The sequence below is a fragment of the Trichosurus vulpecula genome, chromosome 6 (genome assembly GCF_011100635.1).
Source record: "Trichosurus vulpecula isolate mTriVul1 chromosome 6, mTriVul1.pri, whole genome shotgun sequence".
Lineage (NCBI taxonomy): Eukaryota > Metazoa > Chordata > Mammalia > Diprotodontia > Phalangeridae > Trichosurus > Trichosurus vulpecula.
In genome coordinates, this window is record NC_050578.1 from 82,678,799 (window position 1) to 82,691,546 (window position 12,748).

At 36.5% G+C, this 12,748-nt stretch overlaps 1 protein-coding gene across 11 annotated transcripts in view; it reads right to left on the reverse strand.

Moving 5' to 3' along the window:
- RUFY3 (RUN and FYVE domain containing 3) overlaps positions 1-12,748 on the reverse strand; it is a 129,755-nt gene that overhangs the window by 18,981 nt on the left and 98,026 nt on the right. For all 11 annotated transcript variants that reach the window (XR_005010658.1, XM_036762962.1, XM_036762963.1 and 8 more), the window contains 4 exons: positions 7,434-7,526; positions 6,081-6,164; positions 3,390-3,557; positions 1,731-1,828 (listed from right to left, as the gene is read on the reverse strand). Coding sequence is in view for 10 of the 11 variants with exons in the window: in XM_036762962.1 (XP_036618857.1) it covers positions 1,731-1,828; positions 3,390-3,557; positions 6,081-6,164; positions 7,434-7,526 (443 nt within the window). In the remaining variant the exon portion in view is untranslated. The remainder of the gene's footprint in view (positions 1-1,730; positions 1,829-3,389; positions 3,558-6,080; positions 6,165-7,433; positions 7,527-12,748) is intronic.

Below are 12,748 nucleotides of genomic sequence, written 5' to 3' on the forward strand. Positions count from 1 at the left end.
CAGACATATTATGAGAACAATGCTACTAGACAAGGTCAGACAAAAAATTCAAAATTATAAAGATTATATGAATTATGGATTTATAACCATTATTGTTAACAATGAATTTCACTATAAAAGAATATTGTGACTTGAGATATTAACAATCGATAAAATGAAGCTATGACAATTAGAAAAACGCTTAAAAACTAAGCTCTGTGGTTAAAATGTGTGTCACCCATAAAAAACCTCATAGATACACACTTAAAAATGTAAGAAAACGTAATTCTCTAACCAGTTTGCAAGTCTCCTAAAAAAGAGCGGATTTTGCACTCATTTGTTAAAAAAAATGCCACACCTTCCAATTAGTTTGTGAAAACAAATGATTGACAGGGGCGACAGAAATTAACTAGCTATATTTCAACTAAAGCTTGTACTATGATTGGTGGATTATATCACAAAATCAGTATTAGCTTATGATGTATTTCTTCCATTTGAATTTATTTATGTTTTTGAAGTGTGTCTGTCTTGTTTTTTTTTTTCAGGTATGAAAACTATGAACTAAACTTAAAACCACACTACAAAACTACTAAATATCGTAGTGTTGAAACTAAGATTTTGTATTCAACGTATTCAACCTCATTGTTCTAGCTAAAAGATGCTGACATTAATATTTTTAGTGAGAACTAAAAGGTTTTCTTTTGTCCCATTCATGTTAAATTCATCTTTATCTCATTCTTTTAAAGTTTCTACTGTTCGTATATTTATAAATATATAGTATTGTATAGTAGTGCATGTATAATTATATATTTATAAATATATAGTATTGTATAGTAGTGCATGTATAATTATATATTTATAAATAAGCATACATATAATTGGGGGGGGTGCACAACATTTTAAAAAATGTATTTGTATCAGAAATATTTGGAGACCACTGCTCTAGGGTTCAAGCTGGTGACCATTTTATTCGAAGAAATATGAAAGTTTAACAGTCAGGTTTTTTGCAGTATCATAACTTAACACTACCAATATATCTCAATATTATAAAGCTGCGGAGGCAGCTGGTTTAGAGTGTGAGCCAAAGCATCAGGGAAACCAAGGTTCACAACTGGCCCCTGACACATACTGGCCGGGTAACTCGGGGAGAGTCATTTGGTTCTTTAAACTGTTCTGCACACTCGCTGCTCACTGACTTAATAACGGGAGCTTCCTCACGGGAAGCGCCAACAAATCGTAACACATGTTGCGATGTGAGACCTGATTCACTCCCACAGACTACAGACATTGTTACTTATCTTTGAGAATTCCATATGAATAAAAACTCCATATGGGTAAAAATAAACAAGTATATTTTAAACTCCTCTGAATATTAATCATCATTTTCATCACTGTTAGAAGCTTTGGTCCCTTGAAACAAGTGCAACTAAGTGAAACTCATCCTACAATTCACATTGCTATTAACTGTAGTGTAGAGAACACTCATCAATAGGTGTTTCTTAAGAATGTTTTCAGTAAAACTTACTGGAAATAATAAGCCTTAGGCTTGTTTCCTTGCTTCCTTTCCTTTAATCGTTTAACAAATATCTGACTTAATCAACCAGGATTCTCACACTTAAGGGCCTGTTGTGTTACTTTCTGCAGCTCCTTGGGAAAATAATGGCTGAGTAACCTGTCTATGTGAAGTATACAGCCTTCATTAACCTGGCCACTGAGCCCAGGGTGTTTTGTTAAAGAAAAATCACTTTTACCTCTGTTCCAGTTGTTTAATGGTAGCAGCCATCTGATTGGTCTTCTCCTCCAAGCGACTATTCAATTCACTTTTTTGTTTGACTCCCAAATCTGAACTCTGTTCATTTTAATTAAAAAAAAAGAAAAGAAAAATGATATTTTTAGAAAAGCTCTATGGAAAATAAAACACTAACATATAAATCAAATATGCCTTTTGGACTGAATGATTATACAAGAAGTAGAGACCAGACCTCTTCTTATGAGTGGTAAGTTCACCATGGAAGACATTAAATAGCCAATCAAATATAGATCAAAATATTGATAAAAAGCACTTTTTGCAGTACCATAGGAGTGGAAGCAAAAAATATGCACAGTAGTTGGGGAATGACTAAATGAATATGAATGTGAAGGAGTATTATTGCAACATAAAAAATGATTACGAAGGATACAAATGAGGCATTGAAAGACTTCTACGAACTGATACAGTGTGGACAAAGAAGAACCAGGAATTTATATCCATGATGATTCCAACAATAGAATGCAGAGAATAAATAAAAAATGATGTAATCAAAACGACCAACTTGACTCTGGATAAGAAGAAAAAAATGCATTTCTCAGATTTTTAGTGGTGAGGGACAAATTGTGTGAAATATCGCACAAATTGTTAAGATATGTTGGTTAACTTTTTCTTAAGTGCTTTTCTTGCTTTCTTTATTACAAGGGGTGGCTCTTTGGTGAAGGTTAGAAAGGAGTCTATATGTAAAAGTGATACATAAAAGATAAACTAAAAAGAAAAACCAAAGCATTAAAAAAATAATCTATTAAGCAATCAACATATGAAGGGCCTACTGTGTACTGTTTGGCTCTCCTAGGCAAAGGAGACATGGGGTGATTAGGTATGTGGTGAAGAGGGGGAGGGATTGACCACTGGGAGGATCAGGAAAGACCTTATTTAAAAGGTGAGACTTGATCTGGGTTTGAACACTGAAGGAGAAGAGGGATTTTAGAGGCAGAGGTTGAGAAGGAGGCACATTCTAGGTATGGGGAATAGCCAGGCCAAAACCCAGATGGAGCTCTGTGGATGAGGAACGGAGAGAAAGCCACACTAGGTGGCTCACTCTGTGCATGTACAGTAAGGCTGGAAAGACAGGCTGTAACCAGGTCAAGGAGAATCACAGCAGTTTGTGTTTAATCCTAGAGGCATCAGGAAGTGCCATTAGAGTTTACAGAGGAAGGGGAACATCAATGGCTAGGAAAAGCAGTATGGTGGCTGTGTGGAAGATGAAACTTGAGTCATGGAGTCCAATGAAGAGGCAGTCACAAAACCACCAAAGAGATGATGAGGACATGAACAAGGGTGGCAGACGTATGAAGGGGATGGAGGAATGTGAAAGATTTTGTGGAAGAACAAGGGAAAAAAGCAGCAAAACAAAAGAGATAGGGATAGACAGAGTTTTCCCTATGTTTAGAAAGTGGTCACGACGCTAGTTTTAGAGTAATATAAGACAACTCTTTGATAATTACTAAAATTTCTAAAAGGCTGGCCTTCTAGTGGAAATCCAGGCTATCCTTCATAACTGATAATAACAAATCAGACCAGGGGCTTCTAGCACAATTTCTAGAGACAGCAGGTTTCCGTACAACAGGCAGTTCTGTTCCTTTGAGGGTCCCTCCCTCACCTGCAGCTTAAAAGACAGCTCATGTTTGAGGGCCCTGAGATCATCCAGCTGCTGCCGCAGAGAGACGAGGGCATCTTGCTTCTCGCACACATCCTTCTCGAGCATCTTCATGGCCAGCTCCATCTCCTGCCTCATGCTGATCTGCATCTCCAGTTCCTTTTCCACGTCCTGCCCAAAAAGTAAAGGAGTTAACCCCAAGGCAAATAAAAGGGCGAAGTAACCAAATAGGTCCACTGCAGGTAAAGGGACAGCCAGGTCCCTGAAAAATGAGCATGAGATTATACTAGGCACTCATAGTGTGATAGCCAAATGGAATCCAAAGAAATTGCTAACTACAAGTTGGTAGTACTTGAGCACGTGGTCAAAGGAGATCTATTTTTAGAAATAATTTTCATTCTTGGTAGTGTTCCCAGCAAGACTATCTAGCCTACATCTCATTCCTCTGACCTAAAACTCTAAAACCATGCTCTTCATGAAGCTTTCTTAGGCCCCCACTGGGAACTGACCTCACCCTACCCTGAACCTTCATACAACAACACTGTAGGTTTCCTTCTGAATTTTCACCTTGCAGCTTAAATTATGAGCCGCTGGTGGTAAGGCTTCTCTCACTTGCTAGATGAGAAACTCCTGGAACACAATATGGTATATGAATCAGATCCTACAGTTCTAGGGGCATAGTAAGGACTCAGCAGGTATCTGCTGAATTCAAATGAACCAATAAGTTTAGAAACTTATACAGGCTATGTTTTCTGAGAACAGTATATCTTGATGAACAAGAATGACTGTTCTGGTTAACTGAGAAACCTTTATCTACTATGGACAAGAGCTACACAAAATTGAGCTGTTTCTATCTTTTTGTACCAATTTTTGCATATGTATAATGTAGATACTCTGCCTCTAGGATTAAACGAACTGCTGTGATTCTTCTTGACCTGGTTACAAGTGAAGATATCCATATATCTATATGTAGAAACACATACCATATGGTGTCTCAAAAATATTAGTACAGTTTAAGCTATTAAAAGCTTAAAGAAAAGTATTAAGTATCACTAAAAACTACAAGTATTTGTAGTATAATTAAAATAAATTACAATTATCAAAATATAATATACTAAATATTAATACTCAGTTGATATATTAAAATAAATATACAAGTATAATCAAAAGTTATAAGTAAATGCTATGCAGTAAGACTTTGAGGACGTCCTGCATATGTGCATATATACATATCTGTATATGTACATATATACATACATATACATGGAAAGAGATATATACATATACAGGAAAGAAGAAAACAAGCATTTTTTCAGCATCTACATTTTAGGCCCTGTGCTAAAAAACTATACTATTATTATCTCATTTGATTCTCATAATATCCTGGGAAATAGGTGCTATTTTTAGCCTCATTTTATAGAGGAAAAAAAGGAGGCAAATGGAGAATTAAATATCTTGCGCAAATGCTGGCTTTTTCTTCTTTTATACTCAATGTTTTGTAGACTCTAATACAGGTAGAAAAAAACAACAGCTACTTTTTTTATAGCTAAAAAAGGTCATTATCGTTTTATGGCTATTACTTCTGATAAGTTATCAACATGAAAATTACAAGATAATTTTTATCAATAACGAAAAATCTGCATAATATAATAAAATTCATAAATACATAACTATAATAATATGTAATTTATCAAATATAATAAAATTTTAATTTCATTTTTTTAAAAAGCATCTTGCCCATGTCCCACAGTTAATGTTCTGGGGTCACATTTGAACTCAGGTCTTTGTAACTCTATCTACTATGCCAGGGCTTCTGAAACTTCTTCCACTTGTGACCGCTTTTGAGGTGTTTGTTGGCATTGTGTGGCCTGAGGGCATGTGCAGTGCAAAGTGAACGTGCTTTGTGTTCAAAATCAAGGCTGCAGTGAAGTCATGTGACGCAACTTGGGTAAGCACTGCCAGAAACACCTCAGACCCGTTACACATTTGATTTTTAATTAATGTTTGGTCGTTGCACGTTCAGAAATCTTTTATTGTGGCCAAGTTTTTCGTGACCCCCACATGGGGAGGCGACCCACAGTTTAAGAAGCACTGCACTATGCCACCTAGCCACCTCTATAATTACATGACAATATATCTCATGTGTTACAAAATACAAATGTATACACAGAGACAGAGCGGCAGACAGAACAGAGACATTAGGTAGACATAGAAAATGGTGTGTGTGTGTGTGTGTGTGTGTGTGTGTGTGTGTGTGTACATCAAAGATTCTTAACCTCTCTGGCAGTATGGTGAAGCCCATGGGCCCCTTCTTCAGAATAATGTTAAATGCATAAAATAATATACACAGGATTACAAAGGAAACCAGTTATACTGAAATACATCTGTATAATAGATGCAATATATGTACCATATATCATATACATGTATATATATGAAGTTTTTAGATATATACATATTTGCATATATGTATGTACTACACTAATATATATTGTTAATAGACATTAATAGACCTATTAATATATACTACAACTAGATTTTCCTCTCCATTTTATACTGAAGTAGAAAAAGGGCAAAATCAAAAAAAACAGCCTATAAAAATAGGATACATGGATGACCTCCCAGGTTTGGGTCTCTGGGTAAGCTGTCAGACATGAACACAAGGCTGAAGTCTAGCAGTCAAGTTTCATTTACCAGTCGTAATTGCGTCTCCTCTTTTAAATGTTTTCTGGCTTCACTCAGAGCCTGCCCATCTGCAGTTCTGTCTTGCTTGTTGACCTTGAAATAAAAAAAAAAAATCAATGAACCAGTAGACATTAAAAGAATAGCAAGTGTTCAGGACCTTGGATCAATAACCCAAATGCACGCAGACTGGGGCCACCATTCCAATGATGACAAAGATCACATTCAGGTAAGTGAGACATTTTAAGGCAGGGCTTCTTAAACTTTTTTTGTATAACTGACTCCCTCCTCTTTAGCAGTCTGGTCAAATCTAGGGCTCCCATCTCATAATAATATTTTTTAAATACATAAAATAAAATATATAGTGTTACAAAGGAAACCAATTATATTGAAATACAGTTATCAAAGTATATTTTTTAAAAGTTCATGGTCAAGAACCATAAGATTAAGAATCCCTCTCTTTTAGAATCTATTAAAGTCATAGTCTTTGATATTTAAGAGAGAAAATTTTCTTGCCATTGTAAGATCAAATTAATTGTCAAATTAAAATTGTCAAATTAAAAAAAAAAAAGTTTCCAAGTCAGGCTTCAAAAGGAGTGCCGAGAATATGAACTGAGGCCAAAGTGCATACAGCAACTCTTCACTTATCCACCTGAGGGCATCACTGACTACTGAGAACACAGGAGAGCCAAGAAAGCAGGCCCTTCCTGCTGTTTTCAATAGATCTGCTCCCACAGGTGATATGGCACTAGGCCAGGCACTTTGTGTGGATCGCTTTTACTCAGTACTTATTTATTACTTAATCACACTAGGAAGTTTAGTTTGTTGCTTTTCTACAGTACGCAAAGAAAACTCAGAAAATCTAGAGGGGTGGAAGCGTATTTTTATTATGATGAATATATATAATGACTACCTACTACAATATATAATGAATATGTACAAATAACAATATAATGAATATATAAGATATAATCAAAGTAGTAAGAAATTACAGCAAGTATTTGATAGGGGAGATGTGGAAGAAAAAAGAATAGACACAAAAACTCAAAAAAGAATAAAAATTGGGGGCCTTTTAGAAGTAAACTGCTCTACCACAGCCCTTGGGGACATGATTTTTTTTTATAACCAATGGTTTAGGTAGTCTTATTCTTCCCCACCAATCAATCAATCATCAAGCATTTATTAAGCGCCTAATGTGTTTCAGGCACTGCTAAGAGCTGACAACTAAGCATAGGATGTTTCTTCCGCTTAAATCAACTTAGTGCACACGTTCTTGATTCTACTTGAATTGTCAAGTTTGGGCAGTGCTGAAGTCCTTGCAGGCCTGGGAGTCTATGTCCATTTTACGGGTACCGTAATACTCACCTTTCTATTGGATTCCAATATGTAGGAACTTTCCTCTTTGACGCGTTCCATTTCTTCTTGCAGTGTGATGATCCTGTTGTTGGCAACCGCCAGCTGGGAATGAAATCAAACAATCGTCTGGTGGAACACAGATTAAATCTGATGAAAGTGCTCCTGAAGCCTTAAATGCCTTTGAGCATCATATATTTATCACTGATAAGACTCCTGGAGTTTCCAATTAGGCTATATTCAAGATATTCTATGGATTTAATTTTCTCCTCACAACCGGTATCAATTATGTATTACTTCCCACCAAACTTCACATTATCTAATGACTTGAACAGGCAGAAGCCATGTTCCCTGCTGTTCATTTAATTTGCTTTCCTTTGGAGTGATGATCATGTTTGCAGGTAGTGTGTGTTTTACAAGAGCTACATGCTATTAGTTTCATTTAAAACAAAAACAAGGCTTCTCTAACAAATGTGTCAACAACGTCTAAGAAGTGCAAGTGGGGAAAGGATGGGATGATTAAGGGAGGAAATCTGTTCACTATAAGGGAAGGGAGAAAACTATTTTCAACCCCATAAGGAACTTTTAAAGGGAGGTTACTAAAAAACATGATTTCAAAGTAGCATCTAGAAAACGATGAAAAGGAGGAATGAAAGGGGTCTAACATTATTATATCACAAACTAAAAAATAAAATGGTATCCATGAGGACTATCTGGTACTGGATAAAAAAAAAATAGATTGATGAAACTTACTAGGTAAATAAGCATGGCCTAGGAATCAATAGCAAATCATAGCAAAGAATGTCCAATAAATCTAAAAACACAAATTACTAAAGCAAAAATTCACTTGACAAGAACTACTAGGAAATCTGTAAAGGAATTTGGAAGCAAAGAGGTTTAGACCAGTATCTTACACTATACAATACAATAATCTTCAAATGGGTAAGCAACCTAAGGGGAAAATATTATATAAAAAATTCAAAGAAGAATGGAAAGAGATAGTTTTTGCAAACAGGTTTAGGTGAAGAATTCATAATGAACAAGATATAAAGGAAATCACAAATTTAAAAGATTTGCACAAAAAAAATTAAGGCAACTAAAAGAAGAGAAAAAAAAATCCTTTCCTACAAATATCTCTGGTAAAAGTGTGATAACCAAGATCGAAAGAGAAACACAAATATATAAAACCAAGAACCAGTCTCAATAGTTAAGCAGTCCAAGGGTACAAAGAAGTTTCCAAGAATTTCTTTCAAATTATCAACAACCACAACACAAACACACACAAACTATTCCAATCATTTAAGTAATAAGAGAAATGGCAAAAGAACACAATTCTGAGATTTCACCTCATGGGATCTACAGGTGGAAGAGGACATGAGATTACCTAATCCAAACTACTCATTTTATAGATGAAGAAACTGGGGCCCAGAGAAACTGAGTCACTTCTCCAAGGTCACACAAGAAGTATATGGTAGAGCTGGGACTTGAATCTGAATGCTTTGACTCCAAATCCCATGTTCTTTCAACTGTGCTATCTCACATTTGTCAAACAGACTAAAGAAAAAAAAAAGACAAAAATAGCCAATGATAGAGGGGGAAAGGGAGTCTATGAATTTGTCCAAAAATCCAGGAAAAAAGAAAAAATATGCATACCCTTTGATTCACTAATCTTATTATTCAAATATGTCAGTGACAGAAGTGTCTGGTATGTACTTTACAATAACATAAATAAAAACAATACAAAAAGGTTCCTCAACTCAGCTTAAATATAATTATCAATATTCCAGAGAAAGCTGATGAAACAGCCTTACCTACTCTTGGTAAAAACACGGCAAACAACTAGGGTAGAATGCTGCCCAGCCTGTCGGCTATTTATTTTTTTTATTTTAAAAGTATCAATAAAAGAAAAAAGGAGATGAATAAAATTACTTTTAAAAAAGATTTAAATATGAAATTTAAACTGATTTAATTTCATTGACATTCATCTAACTAGGATGGAGGGAGAAGTAAGAAAAATTTTAGTAGGAAAAAAATGGCTGTTTAAAACTAAAAATGTTAAGATGTATTCATATTAAAGAAAATGAATCATCCTAAGAGAGAAACCAATACCAGTTACTCAGTTTGCTGTTGATATCATTGCAAATAAATCTATAATCTGGGATTTGGGACTTGAGACCAAGTATCTTGGATACTTGGAATTTATAGACATGATGAGCACTTATTCTCATTGGTTGGAGCAGTTTTATATAAAAATGTTGTTTTCTGAGTTATCTACAAAGAATTTTCTCAAAATCCTCTGAGACTGAGCTCCTACAAATCACTCTTGTCACAACTACGATGTCTATGAAAATTCTCATATTACATAATTATAATTCATATCCCAAGATCCTATCTTAGGATCATAGATTTTTAACTCAAGGGGCCATCAGACGTCCCCAAAGTCCAATACTTTTCTTCTGCAGAGTAAGAGACTAAGGCCCTGAGAGATTAAGTGACAAAATCACATGAGGGCTTAAAAAATAAATAATAATAATATTATTCTGCCCATCAAGAAAGAGTGCACAATTAACCCATTTTCTTTGCAGAGGTGGGAAACTATAGATGAGTACCACTGCAAATTTTCTGGTTAAAGAATAAGCATTCATTAAGCGCTCCCTCTGTGCCAGACATAGCACTAAGCCTTCACAAATATCTTATTTGAAGGGAGGGGGAAGACATATCTGTAAATGAAGGTAAAGTAAAAACAAAGGCTACTAATGAAAATTCAAAAGAAAATTTAAGAGAGTGTTTAATTTAAGAGAGTGTTACATCAGTCTAAGGAAGTCCACATGAAGAAGGAAGAGGAGTCTGGGGGACAATCCAGTGGAGGGTGAGGTAAGAGAAATGAAGCAAAGCAAATTGAAGAGATTCCTCCCAGAGTCCTGAAGGATGTTTTCGAGGGTTACTCTCCATAATTAGGTTGGGGACAGAACCTGGGATTTCATTGATATTGGACACTTCCAGTAAAGGAAGTTTCCTTTACTAATGTAAGTCCACATCTTCTCTATGACCTGTAGTCTTGAGACAGTTTCCTAGTCTACCAAGGGGTTAAGTGACTTGCCCTGTGTGGGTCAGAGTCAGCACTTGAATTCAGGTCTTCATGGCTCTAAGGCTGGGTGCCTATCCACTATTCACAATGCCCCTCTTCTACTTCAGAGTGTATGGTACAGGCCTTCTGAAAACTAAACCTAGTCTCTGAGTTGTATAGCAAATGGATCCCAGTAGGAATGCACTTTTTGCAGAAAACCAGATTCAGCTAAATTTGAGTAGTAAATTAACAGAATCACGAATCCCTGAATGTCAGGATTGGTACAGATCTCAGAGGCCACTCAGTCCAACCTGGATCTGAACAAAGATGCTCTCTACAATATCCTAGACAAATGGTCAACTTGAACTGATTGAATTTCAAAGAAATTTATCCTGTTAGAATGAGTGAAGTTGGGAGAGGGAAGTAAAGTCACATTTTAGAAGCAGAATTATAAAAAACATTCATTTGGATATTACTCGTATAAAATATTCAGAAAATCCTCTAATAATGTCTTAGGAGTAATTTATAGCACAGACCTGATTTTCAAGTAAAATGAAAACTAAAATTAGAGGGAAAAAAAAGTTTTCTTTTCCCCTTGCTTGTTTATTTTAGGAACAGATGGGAAATTCTGCCTAAGACACACCGATTCAGAATGACACAGCATAGTCTACGGTCCTTTCTAAAGACATGATTAAATATAGTCCAATCTACTTATCACTGTAGACACTATATCCATAAACAAAGGGCAGCAACACATACTCTAGGAAGCTGGCCAATGGCAGCTCCAGGGACAAAGGGACAAAGGAATCCAGAGCATTTGGACAACTGGGGATAACCCACATTCCCGGCTTCGGTGTTCCTTCCACAAGGGCCCTGGGACATGAAACAGCTGATATTTGTCACTCACTTGGAGCACATGATACAGCATAGCTAATTGGACAAACTGTACTGGGGAACGGTAGCAGAACTGAAGAAACAGGCAAGAGAGGGCCTTGGCGAGCCATTCCTAAAAGGAATCTCCACCAGAATAATATGCCAGAAAGGTGGTCATCCAGCCTTTGGGAGGAAGAACCTACCATGGGATGGCTCTAATTATTAGGAAACTTGTTCCAGTATCAAATCTAAACTTGCCTCTTTGCTTCCCTTTGCTCTTGGCTTTTGGGGGCAAATAAAGTGAGTCTAAACCATCTTCCACAAGAGGGTCCTTCAAATACTTGAAGACAATTCTCATTTCCCTCCGACTCTTCTCTTCTCCTGCCTAAGCATCCTCAGTTCCTTCACCTCATCCTTCTTGCTGTTAAGTCATTTTTCAGTCATGTCTGACCCTCTGTGACTCCATTTGAGTTTTCTCGGCAAAGATACTGGAGTGGTTTCCTATTTCCTTCTCCGGGCCTTGTTACAAATGAAGAGACTGAGGCAATCAGAGTTAAGTGACTTGCTACTAAGTTTCTGAAGCTGGATTTGAACTCATGAGAAGGTGTCTTCCTGATTCCAAACCCGGTGCTCTATTCATATGATATGGACTTGAGGACCTACCTTCAGCTGGTTGCCTTCCTGTGGACACTCTCCCTAGTTATCAATGTCCTTCTTAAACTTTACACCCAGAACTGAACACAGTCCTCGAGATGAGGCCTGTCCAGAGTACGGTGGCTGATCACCTCCCTATTTCTGTAAGCTGACCCTTCTAATGCAGTGCAAGATTGAATTAGCCTTTTTAGCTGGCACATCGCTCGGCTGACTCATAGGCCTTGCATTCTACTCAAATCCCCAGTTTGTTTTTTTTTTCCAGATAAGCTGCTTCCTAATTATGCCTCTTCTATTTTGTACCCATGAAGCTGACTTTCTGGGTACACAAGTGCATTTACTCCTACTGAATTTCATCTCATTAGATTTAGTCCAATGTTCTGGGCAACCAGTATCTTTCTGAATTCTGAAGATCATTCTCCTTAGCAAAGAAAACAGAAGCAAGACAAAAATCAAGGAACTCGGCCATCTCTCTGTTGTTGGCTAGCACTGTCCTATCTACATCAAGCGAAGATCTTATCCCTTCTGCATTACACCGTTTGCTTCTTTATCTAGCCACAAATAGATACATCAAGGTTTAGCCTCAGTGCCTTGGGTCTCCTACTAGAGGAGGCCCCGACACATGTATTTTTGGTATTTTGGTATTTTTGGAGTTAACAGTGGTTGAAAAACAAATGACTCTTTGGTCATTTGTTACCAGATTTGACAATGACAAACTCGCTCAACTTTGTTTCCT